Genomic DNA, 27,005 nt, shown 5'->3' with positions numbered 1-27,005 from the left:
GTGCTGGGAATCAAACCCAGGACCTCTGTAAGAGCAGCCAGTGCTCTCAACCACTGAGCCACACTTCTCCAGGTCTCACACTTCAAATGTGTTAATTATGCTGTACTGCTTTTACTTCAAATTAAGAAAGAAAACATTGTGTGTATGGAAAACTCCAAATATTTGGAATGCAAGTAGAACACAGTCACAGAAGAAGCCGAAGAGAAATCGTTTTGAAATGAAGGAAGGAAGGAACATGAAGTTTAAGATGTGGCCAGCTGGTGCTTAGGCGGCAGCCTGGTGCACTGAATGCCTGAATAATAATGATAATAAGCTAGAAATCAATGGGTTCAGCCTTTTCCTGAAAAACAAAGAGCAAACTGAATCCAAAATAAGTAGTAGAATAGGAAGTGAAGATGGAATAAAAAAATCAATGAAATAAACTCACCTTCTCATCCAAAATAACCCCCAAACCAAACAAAACCCAGTTTCCAAAACCTCAGGCATCAGACAGCAATCTCTGAGCTGAATTCAAGCTACTTAAATGAGAAAGCCACTAAATCCAACTCTGGCTCCTTAAGATAGATCAGTTGGTAAACTGAGTCAGATTGACCAGATGGTCTGTAAAGGATGTTAGTGCCAAATACTAGAAATGGGTGACCCAGCCCTGGCATGGATTCCTCTTAAGTTCAAAGAATAGTGAGGGACATGTGAATTTTACAAGTTAGGTGAAATAGACCCTCACCTGTAATGCCCATTCAGAAAGAAATAGCTCTGTGACATTCTGAATGAGGGAAGGTGAATTTGTAATCAAATACTTTACCACAATGCAAATGGAAGCCCAGACAGAGCTACCAAAAAATTATTTTACCAATAATTTTACCAAAAAAATTATTTGGTAAAAAATTATTACCAAATATTTTTTTAAAAAAATACTACTTCCAGGAAGGTTATTTTAGAAGGTTGAAAGGGAAGAAGTAAATGGTAATTTTTCAATGAGACCAGTATAACACGATAAGGCAGAGTATGGTCATACACACATTTAATCCCAGAATTCAGGATGAAGAAGAAAAAGGCTATCTGTGAGTTTCAGGCTGACCAGGTCTATATAGTGAGCTCCAAGACAGCCAGGCCTACATAGACTTTGTCTCAAGAAAGAAACAAAAAGGTTAAAGACTTTACAAACAAACAGTGTTGCCCCTGAACACAGCTAACATGAAACCATGCTTACTGGTGAAAGACTTACTGATTCTCTCATCCCTAAGGATGGGCATCTTACCACTTTTATTCAGAATTGTTTTGGAGATTCTAGCCAATGCAATAAGCAAGAAAATAAATTAAAAGCATCCGGATCGATAGAAGGAGCAAACAAGGAACATTCTTTTAGCATGATTATGCAGAAAATATGTACTATACCAAAATAAAAACTACAAGCAAGCTAAATTAAAGTTAATGAACAAGTTTAGTTGAGTTTCGGGATTATATGGTACATATATTTCTACCCAGAGAACAATTAATTATATATTAAAATTAAAATGGCATCATTTATGACTCTTAAAGATGAAATTTGACCGCCAAAATATGAATGAATGCTTGTAGTCCAAGGACAATAAAACATTGCCAATAATAATGAAAAAAGACTTAATAATAATACATGAAAATGAAAATCTCTAAATTTTCTTAAGATGCCAGTTCTTCCTAAACCACGATACTACCACATGCTTTTTAACAGATGTCGACAATATTATTTTAAAATATGGAAGGTCTAGAAGAGCCAAGACAAATTTGAAAAAGAAGACTAAAATTCGAAGCCCAGCGGTACCTGACTTTGAATCTTATTAAATAGCTGCAGCAATCAAGACAGAGTATGGTTAGTTGGAAAGTGGACAGACAGACCACCAATGGGACAAACCTGAGAATCTAGAAATAAAGAGATGCACAGAGTCTTCAACAGAGGCACAGCTCCTTGGACAAAGGACAGCCTTTAGATGGTGTTAGAACAGGCAAAAAAAAAAAAAAAAAAAAAAAAAAAAAACCAAAACCCAAAAACCTGAACTTCTGCTCACACCTCAGACTAAGAAAACAACCCCATATGAATCAGAAACCTAAACCAAAGACCTAAGACTATATAAAACTCCTAGGAAACTCCCTTAGTGATGACATACTTGGCAAAGAAATGTACTTAACATGATCCAATAAAAGGATAGCTTGATAAAATAGATCTTCCCTTTAAAACATACTCTCAAGCGGAATGTGAAAAAGCACAGGCTGGGAGGAAACATTTGCAAATTGTATTCCTTGATAGCAACAACGTATCAGGAATGCACCAAGAGCTCTCAAAACTTACCGGTAAAATGTTAAGAATGAGCAAGTGGTGTGAAGAGACATTTTTCTCCAATGTATGGAAAACCAGACACACAAAAAGACAAACATCATATGGATGAGTCGTAACCATACTGTGATAAGACAGACAAGAGTCACATACCATATGCTGCCATTTATACAAAGCTGGTTTAACATACCACAAAGCAGCCAGTTGTCACTTGAGAGACAGGAAGGATGTCTTGAGCATGGTATGCCAGAAACAGGGACAAACACACTTGTGTCTTTTTACAATATGAGGATTTATTGAATAAAAATAAGTTCACAATGTTTAGGAGTTTTAACGACAGCCATTTGCCAGATTATCATGCCTGCTTTACTAATCTGGGCCAGGCAAATGCAGGTTCTTGTTTTGCAACCTCAGTTACTAGTATTAGCTCCCATATCACACAGCACACAGTAAATACATGTGTATGTACAAATGTATGTGCACATTTGTGGGTTACAGAATGAATACAAGTTAAAGAGGCTACAGCAAGGTTCTTGAGGTTTGAGAGTTGGGCTGAGAGAAATTCAAGCAATGACTATATTAATAAGGAAAAGAAGAAGCTGTTTCTATAGTGGCGGTGCTAGGCAGAGTCATAGTTGAGAGCAAAAATGTAGGCAGCTGCAGAGGTAAGAGGACAGAATCAGGTCAGAGCAGGAATGGCAGGTTCAGGTCTGAATGGGCAAACAGGTAGACAGGTAGAGACGGCTGTTGAATCAGCTATGTCAACAATGGGGGACTGAGCAGAGGCAGAAGCCCCAAGAAGAGTCAGAGATTCTTCGCCCGTGAGTCCTTGATGCACAACACACCTGATGTCAGATGATTAACTGGTGGGGGACCATGCCATGACAGTGCTAGGTGCCAATCACTTTACGAGGGCCAGGTGAAGGAGTCATGCCCTTTCCTTGGTCTAATGTCCTGATAAGTTCTTGGCCCTGGTTTCCCTAATATGAACTGCACTCATGTGCCCTCCCATGGTCTTAGTTCACCCCAGTAATTGTATTGAATGGCCCCTTTCTCTCAGGAATAATTCATTTATTTATGCATGAGTAGTATCAGACAGATGGTGGTGTTTGTGGGTGCAGCCCAATTATCTGCTACCCTTCAAAGCTGCTTTTGAAATAGAAGTCTCTCAGGACCAAGGTCCAGCCTGAAAAGCCACTGTTATATACAACATGGAATAGCTTAGAGCAAGGAAGGGCCTGCTGTCAACACAGGCTCAAGAACGGACACAGGGAAATCCAGAGTGTGAAAACCACGTTCCTTTACTTGCATTGATGATGTCTGGCCACTGGCTATTGCTGTGTGAAAATGTAGCCATTATACACTTTGTGCTGTCTGTGAGATGTCAGTGGTGCCGTGTCAAAGAACTTGCCAATGGTTGGTCTCCTTAGGAAGCGTGCCTTGCTTTACCCACCTCCCCACTATCTCAGTTACAGAACATCAACTCCCCGCTGATGAGGAGGCTGGCCCGCCTCAAGCTCAGCCTGGCAGAAACATGCCTGGACATGCTGCAGCTCGTGTGCAAGGAAGCCCTGGAGCTGCAGATGGAGCAGGGCTCCTTTGAGAAGCTACTTGCAGACTTCCTTCAGAGCACCAGTGACTACTCATCCATCGGCTTGGTAATAGCAGACAGCCTTAGCTCATCTTTCCCAGGGGCCCGCAAGTCACACTAAAAGCGGGGTGCCAATCTATGGGATCCCCACCACATGCCATGGCAGTTCTTGGCCACTCCCACACCTTGGTGCAGATAGGCATGGTCTGATCACTAAGAGGACTTAACTAACAGTGAAGGGGCTTTCTGTGTAGGCTTTAAGCTCCCATTCCCAGGCCTTGAAGTTACTACTCAATTCATCATAAAGGGCTGATAATGGTCAACTGCATTGTCTTAGAAAAACAGTAAACTGTGAACTGGGCATGCAGCTCAGAGCACTTGCCTAGCATATTCCTCCCCAACCCCCCACCCCACTGCACCCCATTTCCTCCCAGTGCTGAAAACAGAACAAGTTGAGTAACTGAATACCTGTGTGGAAGAAAACCCTTCTACACTCTCTCTCTCTCTCTCTCTCTCTCTCTCTCTCTCTCTCTCTCTCTCTCTCCCTCTCTCTCCTTCCTTCCTTCCTTTTTTCTTCCTTCCTTTCTTCCTTCCTCCTTTCTTTCTTCTTTTGGCAATCCTAGGACAGAACCCTAGGCAAGTGCTCTACCAGCTTAGCTGTAGCTCGAGCACTTTTCCATTCTCTTAAATGCCATGAAACAAGTCAAGGTGAACATAAATGAATTCTACCGTTAACCTCTGTCAGTGAGCTCTCCTTTATAGTATAGAAGCTGCTTTATATGATCCTTCCAATGTAGAAGTCCTAAACACACGCCCACATGCTACCACACAGGACTGCACAGAAAAAGGAAATATGTCAAACTACCCAGATATTCCCTGCTAGAAAGTTATCTGAGATATTTGGATGAATGGACAGGGGTCACATGAGAGCCATTGGTGACATATCTCCTTGTCTTCCCAAAGCAATGGTTCTTCCTGAAGCGTACCCTGCCTCACTTGGTGCTAACACAGCTGGAGAGTCTGCAGCCACTATGTGTGGGCTGCACGGACATCCGTGCCCAGCTCCTGATGCTGGCTGGGAAAGCTCTCCATCTCCTGTCTGTGCAGACAGATCCGGTGTACCCTTCCTTCTGCTGGGAGGAGGATCTCTTGGTAGGTGTTCCCCGATTTCTCCGCCTCAGCTGTAGAGTTGGGAGGTAAGAGGTGTTTCACCAATTCAACTAGGGAGGGTCCGACCCTGGCATCTCTCTGTCTTGGTCACTTGTGTCTGGTTGTACACAGGTCCCTGGGGGCTTCAGAAAGCTCATGCACTAGCTGAAGTACACTCTATGCCCTGGGTGCTGACTTCCATGCTAAGATGGGCCAGGATGGGCGTTGTCTGCCTCTGTAACCCTCTTATATACCATACAGCCTTGGACATCTCTAGCAGGGAAAATGCCACCTTCTCCTCTGCTCCTCTCAGGCCCACCCTCCTCTAGGGCTGGGGTTCTCTGACAGAAACAGCTATCCATCTCACATCCCTAGCAACAGCCCCCGAAAGCCTGTCTTTCCCTGAGTCTCCATCCTAAGAGCCTGAACAGAGGCACTTCTACTCCAAGATGGTGCCAGCTTCAATGAACAAGCTAGAAGCCTAGCAGACAAGCTCCTGCAAGAACCCTCACAACCCACTGTAGCAAGCCATGCCCAGGACTCAAACCCCAGGGAAACTCCCAGCCAGCTAGCTCCAAAGCTCTGGGCTAGTTCCCAGGCTGTAGACAGCAGGAGACCAGGAAGACCCATGCTGGGTGAGCAGATGGAGCTGGGGCCCTCGGTGAGCAGGTGTTTGTAGCATCTGCACAGGTAGCAGGATCAGGGACTTTCAATCCAGAAGGACGAGCCCCTCCCCTGTCTGTCCTCAGTGAGGGTCTTCAGCTGTCTCGAAACGTGCAGTGATCCCTGTGTGGAGTTCAGGAGGCTCCAGGAAACACGTCTGCTTCCTCCCAGTCCCTGCAGCTTCTGCCTACCTCCATGTTTGTTCCTCTTCTGTTTCCTTAGGTGTGGCCTGTTGCTGCTGCACAGCTTCCTGACAGCAAAGCTCTGTCTCTTCCATGCTTCCTTCTTGTTTTCCAGATGGGATATTTCCTTTTGGCCCATTTCCATGAAGCTTCCTAAGTTGAATGTGTAGAACTTTCATCCTCTTGAGTTTGCTTGTGGGTTTCTCAAACACCACTGTGAGATTTCTCCCCTGGCTGGCTTGATGGCTGTAAGGATTTTCGGTCTGACTTTGAGAGTGTTGTATTGTCGCAGACATCTTGTGTTCTTGAGTGCTAGCCTGTTCTCCCAGATGATCTCTGTCCTTGGGGATCTGTTAAGGCTGCTGGTAGACAGGACCTGGTGGGTCTCGGTAGCACTGACACACTTGGGCAAAGTGTGAGAGGTGGCTTCCCCAGATGTCAGGGCCAGGGTCCCCAAGCCATCTTTGTAGAGATGATTTTTCTCCCACTTTGTGTGCGGACCATTGAGAGACTGTTTCCCTCTTCCCACCACGTTGGTAACACCTCTGACCCCACAAACACACGGCTCATGCTCAGTATTACATGATTACTTACAACTTGAAAGGCCCACTGATCCCTGCCATCTTCCCTTCCCTGGCATCTGTGGTTTCCCTGCCAACCAAGCAGGAATCCACAAATGCCTTCTATCCTGTGGTGTGCCCTGTAGGGAGGTACTAAGCAGAACAGCCTGAAATCACTGGAGACAGACACAGAGGACAGGAGTGTAGAGTCCTCCTCCAGGAACTCAGCAGTCTTTAAGGAAGCCCCCAAGGAACAAAACCGGAAGGCTGAGGGTCTGAAGGTATGAAACATTCCCTACCTGTCCCCTGGTGGACTCTGCCTAAAGAACCCACCTTAGCTTGAGCTTTGCACTGCCCACAGAAGAAGGTGATGCTGGCCCAGAGGTTCCTGGCTCAGGCATCAGAGGTGTTGCTGCAGTGTATACAGACTTCCCTGAGCAACAATCTTCTGGATATCGCGGCCACTGCCAGCTTAGAGATGGTGGAATGCATTGGCAACCTGGACCCTGTAACCACCTGCCAGTTCCTGTCACTGTCACAGGTATAGACCTCCTCCACCCATCTCCAAAAGGGCCCTTGACTGTCACTCCAGGAATAGAAGTGCCTTAGTACCAGCCAGCCATGTTGTTCTCCATTAGACAAGACAGGGGCGGCCCTGTGGTTGAAAGAAGAGATCGTCCCTGTTCTCTGAGCCTCAGGCCAAGCTAGTCCTCAAGTAATGAAGCCAGCCATGTCTGTTCTTTGAACACATGCTGTGCTCACCACTGCCTCTCCCCCCACCACACACACACACACACACACACACACACACACACACACACACACATACCGAGTCTCCATGGGACATACTGAGATTCCAAACAAAGGCTGGCATAGTACTGATACCTGGTTCGACAGAGGTCCAGTAGAGAATGACTCTCACAGACTCCTAGATGCCCACTCATGGCTCAGTTTCTCTCCGCCGCCCTCCCACACAGCACACACCACTCTTCTCTGCTCTGTTTCAGAGCTGCTCAGCCTCAGAGATGATGCGGAAAGTTTTGCTCACAGCCACGATCAACACCGGCAGCTCACAGCTGGCGGCCCTGCTGCAGCTCCACCATCGACTGAGGCAACAAGACAAGATGTCCACCAGCCTGTTTGCCAGTATAGAGCAGAAGCTGGCCGCCACTTCCAGGGTAAAGGACAGGGGAGCCTGCACCCATACTCCCGTGACCTGTAGGCCTCCGTGCTCGCTCACTGAGTGCTAAAAGGACAGCCTCTAAGTGATACACACTCTGCCTCCTCTAGCTGTTGTGGTCCCGGAGGACCTCTCCATCTCTCTGAATCTCATATGCCGTGGGTACAGGCATAAGAAGGCTGAAAGAATCTTAGTTCCTTTCCATCACTTGCCTCAAGGGAGCCTAGGTCTTGGTGAAGTCCAGTGAAGAGCCAATGGCATTTGGCAGCAGGCAGCCATGACACTAGAAGATGTAGCTGAGAGCTTGCTGAGAATGTCTATAGGCTTCTGAAACCCCAAATCCCACCCACCCTGAGACACACTCCTCCAACAAGGACACACCTCCTAATCCTTCCATGTGGGGATCAAGCTTTCAAATATATGAGCCTATGAACTGGGCCGTCCTCACTTAAACTCCCATAAGCTTCCACAAATCCCCAAGGTCAGAGATTACCTGTGAAGTCAGACCAGCTAAATCAGCAAGAGAAGACAGTACAGCTGTATGCTCACACAACAAAACACACTGAAGCCAGGAGAGCTTGCTTCTGTGTGAACCTGTACGGTGAGGCTACCCACATACCTGAGGAGGCCAGCAGCTAGGGAGAAGAGCAATCCACCACCAATAGAAATCTGTTCACAGCCCCTATGTGGTAACAATGTGGCCTGTCTCTTCACCTGCCATATGGGTACAGCCACTGTGTAAAGTCCACTTGGCACTTCATGTAAGGTTTATGTGGCTCTCTATTTCATATTTGACAAACGTTTTCTAAGATGTCATTTCATTTTTTGCAAACCCAAAGCTACATCTTGAAGCCACGAGCAATAAACAACTCACACAGGAAATCTCGGGGTATCCCCCAGGGCCCATGCTGGCTGCCTGCCATGGGCAGTGAGGACCATGAGGTGTGCAATCTCTAGGATTACTCAAATTATCTGTGTACAAGGCTCACAGGAAGCAGAACTTGGGGGGGGGGGGCGTGTGTCAGGTAAACTGACCCCAAGCTAGGTCTGCAGCCTGCAGCTTGCAGCCCCATAACTAAGTGGAAGCCCTTAGCTAGGCTCCAGGAGACAGTAAGGACCTTGAAGAGATGCTGTTTAGGGTTTCTGGGAACTGCCTCAGCAAGTAAGCAGAGCTGGACAATTTAGAGGAGCCAGTGAACTTCTCATGCCTCTGCTGCCCTCTTGTGGTAGCGATGCATTCCACAGCCCAAACACCTGGGGGAGAGCAGTGGCCCTGTGTTCTGAATGACTATCCCCTGTCACACACAGGCATGGCAGAGTCTCTGTGTCACAGATCAGCATTTCAACATCCTGAATGAGATCGCACCCATGTTCCGGCTCCTCTTTCTGCAGCATTCACAAGACAGGTGGGGCTTTCCTCTCCTATCACTGTGCATCTCCACCCTGCTGAGAAAGCTTGGCAAGGAGGCATGGGCATAGCAAGCTTACCACACCTCAGCCCCTAACCTGAAGCAGACCAGGCCATCTGGGAAGCATGCTGGGCAGACTCAGCTAGCCCACTTGACAGGCATGGGCACCTGTTCAATCCAAAGACATAGGAAGCCCTCTTCCGACCCTCCCGGAAAAGACCAGGTTGAATTTCCATGATAATGGGGAATGTATTGGGATGAAGGCACCATGTGATCTGTGCCCACACAGGATCTCTCTGTTAGATCTGGGTAGACCTGCACGGCTGGACCTTTGGTAATTTCACTTTTACTTGGGTTATATAGACTGATTCCTGGGCCCCTGTCTGCCAAAATAAACATTTAAAGGCACCTGGTTGGGTGCCAGCTGCAGACTGGCTTGCTAGGCTCCTGAGACCTGTGTGCTTGGCTGGTCACCTCCTCTGGGACTAAGCTTGTGACCTTTGCTCGGCCTGCAGGTCATGTCTGTATGGTGCTGCCTTTGAGAGACCACGGACTATGTCTACACCCAAGGGGAAACCAGTAACAGTGGGTGGTAAGCTTGGGTGTAAGCAGGACTCCTCCCGTTGACTCCAGATGGGTTGCAGTGGGTGGGCTAAATCCTTGCCCCCCCCCACACACACACAGAGCAGGACCTCTCGCTTCCAGATGCAGAGGGGAGGGAAGGGGAAGCTGAACCCAGGATACAAGAGAAAATAGAGGCCCCACATGCTTCTAAGGGATTGGCAGACCCATACCTCCCTAGAACTCCCTCTGTCAATCACCACTGTGTTTGCCTCTGCCTGAACTTGCGGGGTACCAGCCCTCATGTTGCCCAAAGAGGAATGGGGAACTCCACATGCCCGGAAGACCCTCCCATCACATGTCTCACTTCTGAGATGTCACAGTTAAATACCCTCACAAGGATCTCCACCTGTTCACACACTTCTCGTAGCTCTGCTCTGAGCCCTATAAAAGCCATGGGTAATGTCTCTACAGGTTACTGCAAGATAACTCGGGTGGCTACGAGTCCGACTGCCATCTCTGACGTGTTGACCAATATCCGGTGGTTCCGGAGGTACACACAAGTCCAGGTACACAGGAAAATTGTGACCCTGAACCCGAGCACTTGAGGCCTGAGGCTCTAAGCCATATTTATTGTAGACTGAAGCCCATCCCAGGGAAAACCAAGACTCCAAGGTTGAGTTGGGCCAGGGTACTGGGCCTAGAACTCAAGAGGATGAAGGGGAGGCCCTGTGAAAGGTGGGGAGCTCTCCTGAGTGCTTGAATGGAATGTGACCCCAGAGGAGTGGTATGGCTACTTCTTCTCTTCAGAGGATAGAGTTACCTGTCCTTGGCCTATCCCTATCAGTGGGACACTCTATGGTGTCATCAGAGGACAGGGCCAGGGATGAGATGTCAGGATAGCCTCTGGAAAACTACTGGGAGCATTGTGCTGGGAAGAACCAGAGCATGCCAACCCTCCATCTGGAAGGACTGGAGCTTAATTATTTCCATGGGCTTTTCCCAATTTGCTTCCCATTTGAGTGGAAGTCATATCCAGACACTGCTGAACAACAGGCTGTGGTTTGGGTTAAGACAGAAATTCAACATCTTCCCTGTTGAGGAGCCAGACTCGCGCACTCACAGTCTCAGCAGCATCCTGGAGCGCACGGAGGACTATCTGAAGCCCATCACCTCCCTGTTCACCTTCCCAGATACCAGGTATCAGCGTGTCATTTCCTCTGAAGGCTCCAGGGGGTGAGGGGCAGCCATCTTCCTCACACCAGGGGATGGGTGGCTGTCACCAGCTGAAGCTGATAATAGAAGGAACCAGAGGCTGTTGTACATAGGGCTATGGGTCCCACAGTAAGCAGTCTTCCTGGAGCCCACAGGCCAGGCCAGCTGGGAATAGCTGAAGGCCAGCTCCAACCTCACATCTGGAGATAGGAAAGTGCCCATGTGACAGGCAGACATCCAGGGCTGGTTTCTGAGATTTCCCTCCATATGGAAACTTATCTCTGGGTCCTACTAAGGACAAGCATAAGTGCCTAGATCTTCTGTGTGTTTTATAGGCAGGAGTTCCACTGCAGTCTGATGTGAGAGAAGTAGCAAGTCTCAGAGCTCAGCCTCTGGCATTCATTTTGGGAGATAAGAAGGCAGCTGATGGTAGAGGTGGGCATTCTTCTCCAGCAGCACGAGACGTCTTGAGGTCCCCCTCTGTTGACACTGTGTGTCAGATGCAGAGATGACCCTCAGTGACAGCTGGGTGTTGTAGCACATGACTTTAATCCCAGCACTTAGAAGGCAGAAAGGTCTCTGAGTTTGTGGCCAGCCTGGTTTACATAGAGAGCTTTGCAACAGCGAGGGCTACATGGTGAGACTGTGTCTTTAAAAGGAAAAAACAAAACTGAAGCAGCGATCACCAGCAGAGGACTGGGCTGAGTGATGCTTCATCTTCGAGTGTTTCCCTATGTTTCTTAAAGTCTGAACGCAGTCACTCTGAATTTCAGAAATCAGATGCCAACAGCTGTGGGGGATGCAGGGAAAAATAAAGGCAAAGAGAAAGAAAGGAAAGTATCTCTCCCTTCAGGTAAGTGGCAAAGGACAGACAGACCCACAGGCCACTGCTGGTATCTCAGGAGCCTGTGGTGGTACTCACCCTCCCATCACAGAAAGCCTGGGTGGGTCAGGAGACACAGGTTCCACACTCAAACAAGTCCTACCTGGGCATGCTACACAGGACCCAAGGTTCCTCTCCTTGATGTCTCCAAGAACACAATCACCCCAGGCTAGGTGGAAGGCCCTAGAAGAGTGGCTCTCAACCTTCCTAATGCTGTGACCTCATGTTGTGAAGACTCCCCAACCCTAAAATTATTCTCATTACTACTTTATAACTGTAAATTTGCTAGTACATGTAGTGTAAATGTCTGTGTTTTCCAATGGTCTTAGGTTAGGTGACCCCTGTGAACCGGTTCTTCAACCCCTGCAAAAGAGGTTGTGACTCACAGGTTGAAAAACACTGCCCTAGAAGGTTCTGGGCATTGAGACTGACAGCTCACTGAGGATTAGCACACAGTGGATCCATGCTGCCCTTTCTGGATTAAATTATCAGTTCCTGGCACACAATGCCCATACACAGTGTGTTGTGCCGGCTCTCACTGCCCTGGCCAGACAATTGTCTGCTGGTGCTTCTAGGAAAGATGGGCATTGTTGCCCTGCGTTGGAGAACTCACCAGAGGTAGCCATGAGAAAGGGCTCCGTCTCATCCACCTGGCACCCATATGTGGTCTCTGCTGGTGGTCTTGTCTGTGGATTTTAGCACAATCCCCACTCTTTTTACTCTGACTGGAAAGACTGGGAGGATGCTCTCCCTGTGTGACTCCTGGCAGGAAGGTCAAGTGCAGACCATCCTGTCTCTTGGCTACTTCTCTGATTTTACTAAAGACTCTGATTTTGCTAAAGAAATTGCCTTTAAAAGGCAATTTCCTATGTTAAATTTTGTCTCCTTTTCGATCAAAAAAAAAAAAAAAAAAAAAAAAAAAAAAAAAAAAAGGCCCCAAGCTTTCTCCCAAGTGGAGCTGGCCAAATTGCTATGAGCCAGATGCAGCAAACACCCCAAGAACTGCAGACTGCCAATATGTGAGGTCTAAATCAGGGTGAGAGGAGGGTGCTCAGGGGTACTGCAGCAGCTGGAGAACTGAGTGCAGGTTTCATACTCTGTGGGCAGGCTAGTCAGTCCCTGTGGCCTCTCCCTTGAACTGAGTCTCTGCCTTGCACTGAACTCCCAGGATTGAAAATAGAGACAAAGTCAGTGCTAGGTTTCAAGCCAACCTGTTCTCGTTTTGAAAACTAAGAAACTCCAGTTGAAGCCTGATGGTGGTGGCCCATGTGTTTAATCCCAACACTTGGGAGGCAGAGGCAGGTGGATCTCTGTGCATTGGAGATGAGCTTGGCTCCAGGACAGCCAGGGCTACACAGAGAAACCTTGTCTTGAGAAAAAAGAAAGAAAAGAAAGAAAGAAAGAAAGAAAGAAAGAAAGAAAGAAAGGAGAGAGAGAGAGATGGAGAGATGGAGAGATGGATGGATGGATGGATGGATGGATGGATGGATGGATGGATGAACAAACCCAGTTAAAGTGCCTGTGACTCCACCTCTGGATACCAGCATGACTGCATGCAGAGTGGTGGTACCTATCAGTCAGTGGCCCACATCCATGGTCACAGAGAAGCTGCCAGAGAAGCTGGGATTATGAGGGTGAACCTTCCTTCCTGGACTCTCTGAAGGACTGACCTTTGAAAAGTCCTCTGGGAGGAGTTTTCATCAGCCTGGATATTACACAGCCTGCCTTAGGAGTTAGGTGTCTTGAGATATGGCATCCTATGTGCCACTACCTAGTGACTCTGTCCAGTTCCATGTCTTAAACCACTACACAGGGGCTCTGTCCAGGTCCATTGTTGTAAACTTGATCTTACTATCAAAACCAGTGGCTGCCTCAGGGATCCTAGCATGTCACTAATGCAGCCATGCCTCTGCAAGCTAGGCTGGGGATATGTAGACTTCCCTCATGTCTCCATGCCCAGAACAGCAGCCACCATGCCAGTCATCTAGCCACAAAGTCAGGACTTGGGGTGATGAAGCCAAAGCTCTGTCCCATCCTCAGAGCTTGTCTCTCCTGTGTCTGAGCTGCTGTCATTTCCATTTCACAGGGCAGCCTGACCCTGAGTACATAATCCTGATCGTGGACAAGCTCCTCCTAGAGCTGCCCCTAGAGGGACTCTCCGTGTTCAATGAGGTCACCTCCCTGTCACGAGATTTTTCTCTCCAGATGCTGTGGAACCGTCTCCATAAGGAGGAGTTAGGTAAGAAGTGCCTTAGCCACAGAAGTACTTAATTTTAAAATAGAAAAATTTTAAATTAAATTTCAGATAAAAACACTGTTAACTCCCATCAAAAAGTAATGAGCGAGGCACTGGGGGTGCAGCCCAGCGCAGAGTGTTTGACTAGCACATCCAAGGTCCTGGGTTCCAAAGCCAACATTGAAAATGATTGCCAAGCATTTTCATGTCTTCCTTGATCCTTGCCCATTCAAAATCACTTCCAGAATAGACAAACACTTGGTTCTGTGAACAGAAAGCCTGCCTGAGCCCATGTTTCATGAGTACTGACACCACAGCAAAGAAGATTCCCACTGACGCCCAGAATCATTTGGCTAGATGTTGCAGGGCAGTGAGACAAGGTGGGCCCTGAGTCGGGCACCTGTGAGACTGCAGGATGGTCCAATCTGTGAAAGTCCTCCAAAGAGTTCCTGGGGCATGAATTGGTGGTATTGATAATCTGCTCTAAACTCCCTGGCAGATACACACGTGCTCCTCACTACCCACCCAAATGTTTGAATTCACAAATGAAAGACACACACAGACACACACAGACACATACACACACACACACACACACACAGCTTTCTATTTTAATATGCTTTAAACAACACAATGGCTGGGCACTTCCAAACCTCCCCACAGCTAACACACTCTCCCCTCCAATATTCCCAAATTATTACTTATTAAAATCTATATTCTATCTTGGTCACCATGGACCCAGGCCTGTAGCCCTGATGGGCCATGATCCCAGACTCTTACATGTTGTCAGTGTCTAGGTCTCTCTGCCCTGCACAATCCTGTTTCTAGCAGGGATTTGATCCTGGCTGACAGGAGCTGGGTGCCCTATGGGGCTTGAACTAAGCCTGCAGCTCTGATTTCTAGCTTCTTATCCCTGGGGCTTTATCCATCCCTGTCCTGAAAGCGTCATGTAGTATAGAAGTAGCCCTCCTAAGGCCTGGTAGTGTCTTCTCCTTTCTTGGTAATGGTGATTCTCCTCTTCCTCCATGTTGGTCCATTCCTGGGAACCTCAAAGTCCCCCCCCCCCGTCTCCCTGCCCCCAAGGGCAACTTTATTTACCAATTAGAACCAGCTTGGGGGCGAGGGGACCATCAGCGTCTCATAGGCAGACATTTGAATTCCCATGAAATTTGGGAAGACAATTAACATAATATAAACAATAAACCAAATCCACAACTGACACTTCTGAATTCATGCCATACATCAATAAATACCGAGTTAAAGCTGAAAATACAGCTCAGTAGTAGAGCATCTGCCCAGCACACACAAGGCTCTGGGTTCTAAAACCAGGACTGCAGAAAAGGAAAAGCATTCAGTGCTCAGTAAATACCAAGTTAAGTCAAAGAGCCCGCACTTCTGCTGCCCCTCCAGATAAAATAGTACAAGCCACATTCCTCCTTCCGATCACAATGACAAAAAACCAGGCAGAAAGAGGAAACAAGGTATCAGCCAACCCAGGACAGTGGCACCCCACCCCAATCCCCACCCCTGACAAGAGAGGGGAGATACATAGTGAGCCCCACACTGACCCAGGGTGCTTCTTAGAGTTCTGTGGTTCAAGCATGGGCAGGAACAGAAGAAGCCTGGAGGGAAAGCTGAGTTCAGAAACAACATAGCAAGAAGTGATATGTGATTAAAAGGGCCTCCAGCAGACCCTCTGGAGCCTGGTGGAGGGAAGGTGAGCGATCCAAAGGCCAGGGAAAGAAACAAGCATCCATGAAGCAAGGCGGTGATAATTAAAAAAAATTTATTTAAAAAAAATCTATTTTGAGAAAAACTTGAGAAAGAAAATAATAGCAATGCTGTGGGATTTTCCAATATGTATGATGAGACCAGAGCAAGGGCTGGTGGGAGGGATGGGGCAGACTATGTAGGAGGCCCATGCTGTGTGTGCTGCAACATGGTATTACTTAAAGGGAGACTGCCACAAAATGTAAACTAAACCCTGGAGCAAGCACTAAGAACAACCCAAGCCTCAGAGTTCACTCTAGATCAGCAGAGAGGGAAGGAAGCTGACGGTGGGAGGCATGCAGGCATGCACTGAAATTCCACACCCATCTCTTGCAGCTGCTAGAGCAGCTGCAGTTAAGCAGGTTGGTGTGAAGGGTGAGGACCAATGGACTCCATGTCCAGGGATGGTCAATGGATGAGCCATTTTGGAATGATAGGTATATGCAGTGGGTGTCCATCAGAGGAAACGGAATCAGCCTGTTGAAGGAGCACCTGTTCTCCCATGTCTGTGGCATTCACATTCACAGCAGCCTAAGTGGCCATCACTGGGGCAACTGGTTACAAAAAGACGGACCATATCTACACAAGAAAGCACTTTCAGCCACAGAACAGAAGGAAGTCTTGCTCCAAGAGAGCATGGATGAGCCTGGAGGACATTGTGCCAGGCACAGACAGCAAGCATACACTATGTCACTCCCACAGGGAACTTTATATGGTTCAACTGCTTATAATTTTATAAAGGAAGGCAGGGGCTGGCAGCAGGGAGTTGCTGATCAAGGGCACAAAATTCAAGTTGGTGGAAAAGGTTTTGAGAGCTTGTTTAAGTGACATGGTGATGTGGCCAATGCCACACCATGTGTTCTGAAAGTGCCTACGGTTGGTGTTTAGGTAATTTTGCCGAGCACCTGGGAGGGGAATGTGTGGCGTGACCATTTGGCGGGCTTGGTTCCACCAGTCCATGATGTGTGCATGCTTCAGAGTAGCCGACCATGTACCAACTGTGTTTGCTAATCCAAGTACAAGATGAATGATTAAATCAAACATTTTAAGTAAATATTAAATTAAGAGGCTCACCACTCTGAGTAATAGAGAAGATGAAGAGGCGCATGCTTTGCCCACTGTAGCTAGGAATGCTGGTGTTGATAGGAATAGAACACAAGAGAACCACTGGAGAAACAGCCGGGGAGTGGTCATAAAAGCTACATGCTGGCCTACAGGTGACCCATGCTCCCTCCCCTAGGTCTTTACATAACAGATGAGAAGGCATCTGTACCACCCCCATTCCACAGCCCAAACCTGGAAGCCACTGAACTGAAATACTCAGGGCCATGCTTTTACACAGTTGTAGGGACTTGATCTGACTGAGGGTGGTAAGGGAATGAAAAAATGACCATACACATATATACAGAGAAAGAAGGGGGGAGGGAGAAAGAGATGGAGAGAAGGAGGAGGAGAGGGGGAGGGAGGAAGGAAGGGAGGGAGGGAAGGAAGGAGGGAGAAAGAGAAGCTGGGATTGGGTAGACTAGGCTGTCTAATGGAGAAGCCACAGGACTCCGGAAGCTCGGCATGCTTATTACATACTGTTGAACAAAGAGGCAGGATTATTGCATAAAGCTGGACAAGGAAGTGGGGTTATTACATATAGATAAGCAAAGAGGCAAAATTATTATATAGAGATAAACAGATTAGCTAATCTCTAGGAGTAGTCTGTGTCAGGGAGCAGTCTTCTATAAAGACCGGGAGGGAGAAAGCCATGGTGGACATTTTCTTCACACAATACCAACATCGATGTTTCCCTCTGAGCCTTGGCGTGTGGGGTGGACTTTGTCATTTTCCCATGGGTCTGGGGCTTCAGTGCTTGACGTGGCCACACAGTCACGCTGACCCATGTCAGCGGTACACATTCATTAGGCCTTCCTCTGCTCCCCACAATGGAGCAGCCTCTTGATGGTCATTTGAACACCCACTTGGATGGATGGGAACATGGCAGCACTGAGGAGACTGTGCCCAGGGAACGACTCCAAAGAGGGCACACTGCAGATGCCTTCATTTTTATAAAACTCTGAGAAGATACAAATTGATTTCCACCTAAAAGCAAGTCAGAAAGCAAGTCAGTAGCTACTTGGTGAGGATAAGGGTCTCCAGAAGTACAAGACTCAGGTGTACCTGAGGGCCTGGGTAAAGGTCAGCTCTGACTCTGACAGAAGATCCATCAAACCAAGCACCCTCCTAGCGTGTGCCATGCCTGTGCCTCAACCCCCATTCCCTGTGAAAGTCCCATCCTGGAAGGTGTAACAGGAGTGAAAGGCACGGGGTGGCCAAGGAGGAAGATGACCACAGTGGAGCATGGAGCTATTCACGTGAAGCCAGGAAGACCTACCCACTGGGGACAGCTCAGCCTAGAAAAGACACAGGTTCTGAGTCTGTGCAGAGATCCTGCAACGAGCAGGGGCGTAAACATCTGGTGAGTTCTTTGTGCAGAACATGGTCAGAAATGGTTGCCCATAAGCCTTGGGGGGCTGATCTTTCCTCAGGAGCTTTCCTTGGACCTACAAAGCTTTGTGTTTTGACATGACAAAACTTAAAATCAATTGTTTTCACCACGTCAGACTCGTAAAATTCAAAACTGAACAACTGAGCAGCGTCTAGTGCCTTTGCAGTATCGTGTACCTGCTGATGTTTCATACCTGTCCCTGTCCTCCACAGAAGGCACTGTGAAGAAAGAGACCAAGAACAAGGACTTAAAGAAGAAACCTCCAGGAAAGAAGGGCTTGAAGGTAGGTGGGTGGGAGCCCAGGGACCCCATGCTCCTCTCAAGCTGCGGTTCAGCCAGGCCCAGCTGGTGAGCCCAGGCGTTGACATCTCCATCTGTGTCACAGAGCACCATGATCCGGATCATCCCACCGGAGTGCACCCTAATCGACTCAGACAACATCAAGTGTATCCTTTTGCTCCGACCTGTGGGGCTGTGAACTAGGATCCGGGGGACCTAGAAGAGAGAACTGGAGAACAGGGGAATGCAAAGAACCACAGCTTGTCTGATCAAACCGTAATTTTTCCTCTTTCACACAGGAGTTATATACATAGAAAGGCAGGATGTGGGGAAGGGGATGATGCAGGAGCGTAGGTGTTCAGGGGGAGAACAGATATCTTCCAGAATACAGTATCAGCTGGGTGAATGTTCAGATAACAGGACACTATGGCTCTATGATTCACTTGTTTCTTATCTAAGCTGGTACTTCCCACCAAGGCTATCCATCCACAAGACCTATGACTACTTGTTCCTATCCGGCTGATAAATCTCCACCAAAGCTGCCTATTTACAATATCTATAGCCATCTGTTTTAGTGTTTTTCCCTAGAGACCAAGACTTTGTATTAACAGGCATGTATGTCAGGCCTATTGCTGATTTTAGGCCTTCAGTGTATAAGCAGGGCTGCCCCTGACATCCTTTGATAATGGGTGCTTATGGCCCCCTAGATTCTGCTTTGGTTCCTGTTTGTCCTTGACTCAGACTCAGTTGTTGTGGACCCTTACGATGAGGCCCAGGGCAAAGGTAAGAACATCACACAGGCATGTAGGCCAAGGCCTTTCTCATGGCCGTATGGAAATCACCTCAAGTGGCCTTGGAGCCTTGGGTCTGAGTACAAGCAGAGCACCTTGGCATTCTAAATACTCTAATTCACTGGGGGCTTCCTCCTCCCCTTAACTCTCTCCTCCCTGCTCCTTCCTTCTCTTCCTACTGTTTACCCTTCTCTACCAATTCCTCCAACTGAAGAGGAGAGGATTCCCACCTGTGCTTAAAACTCACTATGTCCCAGCCCAATGGCACAGGAGCCCATCCCCCGTGCCTTGATGTGGAAGTCACAGCCTCTCTCAATTTTTCCTGCAGACATACTGAAACCTGTCTCAGTGACCCAGGAAATTTTGGATAAGTACCGAGACTCGTTTGCCGCACGTTGGATAGGGTACCTGGGAAGCAACCACTTTCCAAGGTTGGATCCTAGTTCTTCAAAAGCTGACTAGAGAGGCTGGTACCCACGTGTGACACCTTCCCTGCTAGCTAGGTCTGTCGTATAGAGCCCAGGGCACCGCACTAGGCAAAAGATACTGTTAAAGTCTCAGGTTCACTCACCCACACATGATCTGCCCCAGGTAACCTCAGATCTCCTCAGGTATGATAGGGTCATACACTGATCCCTATGGGCATGCATTCTGTCATCCCTGTCTCTTAGTGTGGATTGGCCTGGAGCAAGGGGAGCCAAGCCAGTTGGTACAGGGGCATAGAGGTACAGGAGTAAGCCTGTGCAAGGCTAGGGGTAGAGCACAGAGGTCAGAACTGGTGATGAAGACCATACCTAGTCCCTGTCTCCCATATTGGAGGTGCTATAGTACTTACCAGAGCCAGCTCCACTGGCATGAGATGCATGTTGTTTTTCCTAGACCAGTTCATCCCTGGGGGTGGGGGTCCATATGAAGCCAGCTGTACACTGGGAAAACAAAAATAATTTGGGCCCCACAGCAGAATAAAGGGTTTAGTGCAGGTGACAGGGGACATTCCCTGCTGGAAGGAGGGGTTGCAGGTGCATTCCCCTAGGCCAGATGTGGTGTGATCATACCCACCTGCTGTTTTCACCCCGTGCAGCCAGGCTGACTGGGAGCAGGTACTGGACAGCTGCAAAGGCTTTTTCTTCTACGGGATGGAGACCTTCCTGTCCCACCTGGAAGTAGAAAGACTGGTAGCCATGGATCTGCAAGGTGATGCCCCTCCCCCACCGACAGCCCCAGCCAGGGCCTGCGGGCACATAAGGGATCCTAGGGAGGAAAGCAGGACTGCTGCCACTGCTACTTGATCTGGAGCCAAGGCAATGCTCCAGGAAGCCATAGCCCCCTCCCCTAACCTCTGCTCTATCTGAAAACTGTCCCCGCACTCCATTTCCAGGGACACTAACCCTCCTGGTTGCCCTCACACCTCCTTATATGCAGAGTACCCCCTGTTCAGATCACCAGACTCCCACAATGATGTGAAGTGCCACCTCAAAGGGCTAGGCTAAAAGAACCATGCAGAACCTTCCCAGTCTGAACATGGGCTTTCAGGAGTCTTGTTCTGTGTGCCTACTAGCACCAGGCCCAGGGCTACCATGGAAGTGATGTGCCTAGACATCCCAGGGACTAGAGGGGTTCAGAAGCCAAGCAGAGGGCACCACAGGTGGGAAGTGACCTAGGCTAAGTTACTTCAGAGAAAGAAATACCACGTGACATGTTGAGTACAGTGTGTTTACAGGCACCTTTGCCAGGAGGGCCATGCTGACACAACACCCATAACACACAGCACACAGGAGGCTCAGTGTTCAGACATTCAGAGTGTGTTGCAGTGTGCTGGTCTTTGTGGTTCACAGTCATCTCAGCCCCCAGGCCATAGGCCTTCTGATGTGTCTGTGTTTCTCTAAGGTTTCCCAAGGTCCTTTACCCCTCTGTAGGAGGACGCTATTGTTGGATTGCTCAGGACCAGCCACCATGCGCAGTCAATGGATAAGCCTTTTCTAGATCCCAGAGATGTCATTTCCTCCCTCAGGAGGCATATGGCCGCTTGCATGGTTATATAGAAACTATTTGGTTGCTCTTTCCACACCAAGGCCACAGTCTATGTCCATGCTGACCAAGTCTATTTCATGAGCTGGTAACCCTGGGCACACACCAGTCATACACGAGTGGATTGAGCAAAACCCCATCATCAGAAGCACAGGTGGACATTTGGCCTACAGGAACAGTCACCAAAGCTCATCTCACCTCTGTGCCCATGCAGGTCCTGTAAATAGTCATACCAGGACCACACACCGCCACTTGTTTCAGTGAGCATTCCTGTCTAGGGTGGCCCACTCATCCCAAAGTACTTGTGACCATCTTACATCTGCAGCAAGCTGAGGGGTAATGAGCCTGGTCAGCTTCCAAGTCCCTCTAATGTGCATAGTTCCTTTGGCCAGCCCGTCTTTGGGGCCAGCTTCTCATACCACCCCCACGGGTACACACCAAGGTTCCTTCTCTCTCTTGGCACCTGTATGGAATGTCAGAAGCTTCCATAAGTGATGAAGAAGCAGAGCTCTCTATGCTAGGAACTATTAGAAGTGGCCCCAAGTAGGCGTGTTCCCCGTTTCCTACGTGTGGTCAATGGGTACCTGAAAGAACCTGTTGAAAGTCCAAGCATCAGATTGATTGGTCAAAGTGCAGCTCTCAGGGGGATCTGGTAATGGTGTGGGTGACTGCTGAGGAGGCTCGTTATGTCCTGCAGAATGCCAGATGATGGTCCTGCTGAGCTTGACAAGGTCCTCTCAGAGCCGGAAGCGGAAGGTAGAAAATTCAGAGTGCCAGAGGTACCTACTGTTCTTGTTGTGTTATCAGGAGCCTATGGACTGGGGAAGAGGTGTTATGAGCAAACGCCAATATAGCGTACCCTAAGGACTGGTGGACTACCAGGGCGGGCTGGCCAGCACCTTCTACCTAATGGTACCAACTCCTACTGTGGGCTCCATGCTAGGCCTGGGAGCTGCCACTAGACTAATTTGACAATACTTAAAAATGCTATTTCCTGTAAGTAACATTTAACTTTTGTGGGTGAGAGTCAGAACTATAAAAGCCCTGGCCCACACATGCAGTCCAGCAGCTGATGCAGGGAAAGATGGAGGGAGCACCATCAGCCCCTTGGTGCCCGTCCATGTATCTCTACAGTGCATCATGGCGGTCCTTGGAGAATCCCATTGAGACTGCCATCCTTCTGAGTCTGATTGGGGTTGAGAGCATTGTCAACAACCAGTGGCCCACACACCTGAAGGACAACGCGCTGAGGGCCACCATCCTGTGGGATAGTGAGTGGGCATCCTGGCTATCCCAAAGTCTTTTGGGGCTTTTGCTAGAAGCCTTCCAAGGGTGTCTGTAGCCCATCTGAAGGGACTTTTCTCTCCCTCATCTACCTCCAGACCTGTTAGCAATTGGCAAGCCACTTGGGAAAACAGTTCGTCTCATACATAGGCTACAAAATGAAACAGGTAGCCAAGGTAAGGCAGAGACTGCCCACCCATTTGCTTGTCTGTCCCTGGGGTTACATTGTACTCCATGGCCCTCAGGGATAGGGTGTCCCCACTTTAGAAGGGAAAAGGAGTGGGAGAGTGAAGGAAAGGGGGAGGAGGTGAAGAAGGAAGAAAGGAAGGAAGAAAGGAAAGGAGAGAGGGAGGGAGGAAGGGAGGGAGGAGAGTGCATGAGCCAGCAAGCACTGTCCTTGTGGAGAAGTCGATGATGTAGTCTTCTCAGCCTCTGAGTGAGCTGGAGTTGAACAAGAACAGAGAGGAGCCTAGCCTTTAGCCCACCACAAACACACAGAGGGGGAAGGGGAGGAAGGATGGGAGAGAGGAAAGAAGGAAGGGAGGGAGGGAATGTGGAAGAGAAAGGGGGAGGGAGAGCAAGCAAAGAGCTCAGCTGTACTGTCTTTGAAAAGATGGGGAGATCTGGGTGATCCCTGAGCTTCCCCTCTCCCAGAGAGACGACTTTGGGGAGTTGGCCGCCTAGGCTACCCAGTCCATGAGCCCCACAGGGCCTCCTGGTCTTCCTCAACCAAGACAAGAAAACCTTCAGAAAGAGGAACCTCCCAGACTGAGGGTGATGCCAGAGCCAAGAAGACCCTCCAACTTGTATCTCCTGTCCCTGTGAAATTTCTGACAGCCTTGTAGCTTCAGGGGTTAAGCTTCAGGCAGGGTTGCAGGGTGTGTGTGCCTGTTCTAGATGAGACAAACTCCACCTACTCATCCTTCAAAACAAACCTTGTGCCAAGATGTGCCAGCTGCAGTGAAGGACTTTGCAGATAAATTTCATATGTGGATACTAGGGTAAAAAAAAAAATCAGATAAAACTAGCTAATTGCATTTAGCAATGCGCTAAAGTGAAACTGTACCATAACTCAGAAAGATTTATCCTGGGGGGATTTAAAATCGAGAAATCTGAAATACATTCAGTACAACTCAGTATGAGATTAACTTTTGAAAAATCACGGGCTTCCCCAGTGCCTGGGATGTAGTTGCAGGGGTGGGGGCAGGGAGTTGAGTATGTAAATGAGTATGAGTGAATGAATGTGTGGCTGAATGAATGAATGAAGAGAATACGTGGGTGAGTGAATGGACGAAGTCCGGTGTTCATGAGTAAACTAGTAAGTGAAGGGGAGAATTAAGTGGGTAAGTGATCAAGTGAGTGGGTGAGTGAGTGGGGAGTGAATGAATGAATGGACGTGTGAGTTGGTGGAGTAAATGGAAACATTTGTGGTAGTAAGTGAGAGCAAGGGACTGAGCAACCAAGTAAAGGAAGAGGGACGAGAGAGGTAGACAAAGGTGGTGATGTCTGCCTCCTTCCTAACAAACCAGAAAAAGAACTGGGCATGGCTCCACCCAGCTCCCCCTGCTAACACGGAGTGGGCTAGCATGTTGTTTTGCCATAAATGGAGAAAGGGCCTCATGACCACTGCCATCAGTGTTGGTCCTCCAGTTCCTGTCAGCACAGAGAGAAGCCCAAGCTGAAGCAATCAGCGTGTGCTTGGGAAGAAAGGAACCCAATGATGCTTATCCCTGTGGGTTGTCCCACCCAGGGCAGGGGTGCCTCTGGGCATCACGGAGGAAGTTATGAGGCCAGTCTCCAGCCTTCAGATGTCTCATGGAGTCTGGTGAAGGTAGACAGATGGATAGTAGTCAGGCATGGTTCTGTCCTGGTGCTGTCACTGACAACCCACTGACAGCCACATAGCCAGACCCCCGTAGTTTCCACACCTTGTCTACACTGAGGAACAGGAAGCAACAGGGCTGTTGTGGTCAGGCTGCAGGGAGAACTCATGGCCCCCTGCAGCCAGAAGCACCAACCTGCTCCCCAGTGTGCCCCTCTCCTTGGCACCATGCTCTTGGTAAAGCTGTTCATCTGGCAGGACCCAGGCTACCGACAGAGAGTTCTGGGATTCACAGGTTGTGTCTGTGCTCCACAGATGAGAGCCCCCAGACCTCCAAGGATGAGCCATTGTCTGAGTTGCGGCTTCAGCAGTTTGAGTCACTCGCCATTGCCCTCAACTGGGTTCTGTATGGCCTGCCCCACCAAGCCATCGTGTGAGCTAAACCCTGGAGTCTTTGTGAAGCGACACAATCCCTAGCTCTATCCCTCCAGGACTCCTCCCCACTCGGGGCTCTTTCCCTACTTTCTGGGGCTCCCTCCAGCCTTGATACAGCCTGATATCTGTCCTTCTGTCCGCAATAGATAATTCCAAGAAGACAGCTCTTGCTGGGTATAGCACCTAGGCTCTTGCTAATTCTTGTTAGCCTGCAAGTATGTTTTTCCTTTCAGTATTTTAGTAAACAACAAAACAAAGTGTGTGGTGTGTTTCTGGAAGTTCAGGACAGGAACTGGGGCTCTGGCTAGGATCGCCAGCACACTCTGGCTCCATCAAAACTGACAGAAGCATGTTATCCCTGAGTGGTCCCAGATACATCACATTCGCCCCACACTCTGGAGATGCATGTGATCCTCCTGCCCCCTGTCTCCTGGCTGCTGTGTCAGGACTCTTGGGGGGTGGATGGAAGACCCATCTTCTATGTGATCCTTCTGCAGTTTCAACCAGGCTTTTCCCTGATATGGCAGTCAAGGGTGACCTACAAGGCCCTGGAGGTCCCTCTAAACCATGGACTACAAAGTCCAGGTGTACGTCCTTTTGCCCATTCTGGTTCCCTGGCCAGGAGAGGGGGCGAGCAAAGAGCAGTCGACCGGGCAGGAGCTTGGAGTTCCAGTGTGTTTCATTAGCTTCCCTGACTGCCTGCTACCTCTGCTAAGGGGTCAGGGTGGGGCTATTTCCCATTCTCTCTGCTAGTGACACAACAGACCTGAAGACCAGAGGATCATTTCACATCACGGTTCTGGTAGCCCAGGGGATTGTGTTTGGCAATGGCCTTCTTGCTGATAGAGTTCCATGTCCCAAGATGCTACAGGCATCTGACAGTGAGCAGCAGGGAGTATACCTCACCAGTTTCTGTTCTTCCTCTTACAAAGCCATGAGGATCCAGCCATAGTTCTACACACTATGACCTTGATAAATCTCAGTCACTTCCAGCTGGGCCCCAAACACCCACTTTCTCACACCCAACAATAGGCACTGACTTTGGATACAGCTCTTGAAGGGGACGGTGCTCAGATCATCTCAATTGTGGGGATTTTCCTGTGTTCTGAACTAGACCCGTGAAAGCAAGGGATGCAGAGCCACCAGTGTGAGACCTAAGCCTGGTGGGGGCCAGAGCTGGCTCCTCGGAACTAGAATCAGATGGGTAGCCCTGGGGAACATGTCACCTGAGGGAATGACAGAAACTGAAAGAGGCATTCTTGACAGCTGAGTGCATCTTTAAAGTAGCACCCCCTTGTGCTACTGGCTTAGTCATGGTTTCTATTTCTGCACAAAACATCATGACCAAGAAGCAAGTTGGAGAAGAAAGGGTTTATTCAGCTTACACTTTCTACATTGCTGTCGATCACCAAAGGAAGTCAGAACTGGAACTCAAGCAGGTTAGGAAATAGAATCTGATGCAGAGGCCATGGAGGGATGTTACTTACTGGCTTGTTTCCCCTGGCTTGCGAAGCTTGCTTTCTTATAGAATCCAAGGCTACCAGCCCAGGGATGGCAACCCACAATGGGCCCTCCCACCCTCAATCACTAATTGAAAAAATGCTTTACAGCTGGATCTCATGGAGACATTTCCTCAAGGGAGGCTCCTTTCTCTGTTGATAACTCTAGCTTGTGTCAAGTTGACACACAAAACCAGTCAGTACAGCTACTGTGCTCTCACCTTTTTCTGCCTGTGGGCACTGAGGGACTTATACCAAGGCTTCCTGGATCAGGCCACGTAGACAAAAAAGAATGTTTTTCTAAAGCACAAATCAATACTGACTATACTAGCTGAAGGAAAATGATGCGAACAGTGTTACATCACACAGCTGCCATGCCAGAAGATGTTTATACAAAACAAAACCTGCATCCAGTGTTCTTCAGCCTGGAGTGCAGTATTGGGTATTTCTTTATCCCAAGAAAGTGTAGCTTCATCCCCCCACTCCCACCCCATAGGTACACCTGAGCATTTAGATCAGCCTTGTTCATGGTGGCCAAACATCAGAAACAGCATAAATGTCCCTCAGTGAGCAGAAGACAACATTCCATGTAACACCACAGTGTGGACCAGTGTCCCTTCACCGTGATAAAGAACTTAGGCTTATTCTGGCTCACAGTCCTGC

At 48.6% G+C, this 27,005-nt stretch overlaps 1 protein-coding gene across 7 annotated transcripts in view; it reads left to right on the top strand.

The window, feature by feature from the left end:
* The window catches only part of Cfap46 (cilia and flagella associated protein 46), an 89,344-nt gene extending 64,244 nt beyond the window's left edge, over positions 1-25,100 (top strand). For 2 of the 7 annotated variants that reach the window (XM_076912692.1, XM_076912682.1), the window contains exons 40-59: positions 3,781-3,969; positions 4,866-5,054; positions 6,603-6,737; positions 6,818-6,997; positions 7,464-7,634; positions 8,945-9,042; positions 9,561-9,637; positions 10,081-10,175; positions 10,685-10,806; positions 11,595-11,674; positions 13,791-13,943; positions 18,417-18,487; positions 18,590-18,650; positions 19,231-19,266; positions 19,603-19,705; positions 20,356-20,468; positions 22,000-22,081; positions 22,437-22,573; positions 22,685-22,762; positions 24,724-25,100. In XM_076912692.1, the coding sequence (XP_076768807.1) occupies positions 3,781-3,969; positions 4,866-5,054; positions 6,603-6,737; positions 6,818-6,997; positions 7,464-7,634; positions 8,945-9,042; positions 9,561-9,637; positions 10,081-10,175; positions 10,685-10,806; positions 11,595-11,674; positions 13,791-13,943; positions 18,417-18,487; positions 18,590-18,650; positions 19,231-19,266; positions 19,603-19,705; positions 20,356-20,468; positions 22,000-22,081; positions 22,437-22,573; positions 22,685-22,762; positions 24,724-24,845 (2,292 nt within the window). In that variant the 3' untranslated portion in view covers positions 24,846-25,100. Of the gene's footprint in view, positions 1-3,780; positions 3,970-4,865; positions 5,055-6,602; positions 6,738-6,817; positions 6,998-7,463; positions 7,635-8,944; positions 9,043-9,560; positions 9,638-10,080; positions 10,176-10,680; positions 10,807-11,594; positions 11,675-13,790; positions 13,944-18,416; positions 18,488-18,589; positions 18,651-19,230; positions 19,267-19,602; positions 19,706-20,355; positions 20,469-21,999; positions 22,082-22,436; positions 22,574-22,684; positions 23,099-24,723 lie in introns of those variants that run through there. The other 5 variants (XM_076912674.1, XM_076912667.1, XM_076912671.1 and 2 more) reach the window with 4 other exon arrangements.
* Positions 25,101-27,005: the final 1,905 nt, after the last annotated feature.

The sequence above is a fragment of the Arvicanthis niloticus genome, chromosome 1 (genome assembly GCF_011762505.2).
Source record: "Arvicanthis niloticus isolate mArvNil1 chromosome 1, mArvNil1.pat.X, whole genome shotgun sequence".
Taxonomy (NCBI): domain Eukaryota; kingdom Metazoa; phylum Chordata; class Mammalia; order Rodentia; family Muridae; genus Arvicanthis; species Arvicanthis niloticus.
This window is presented reverse-complemented; position numbering and strand designations above follow the sequence as displayed.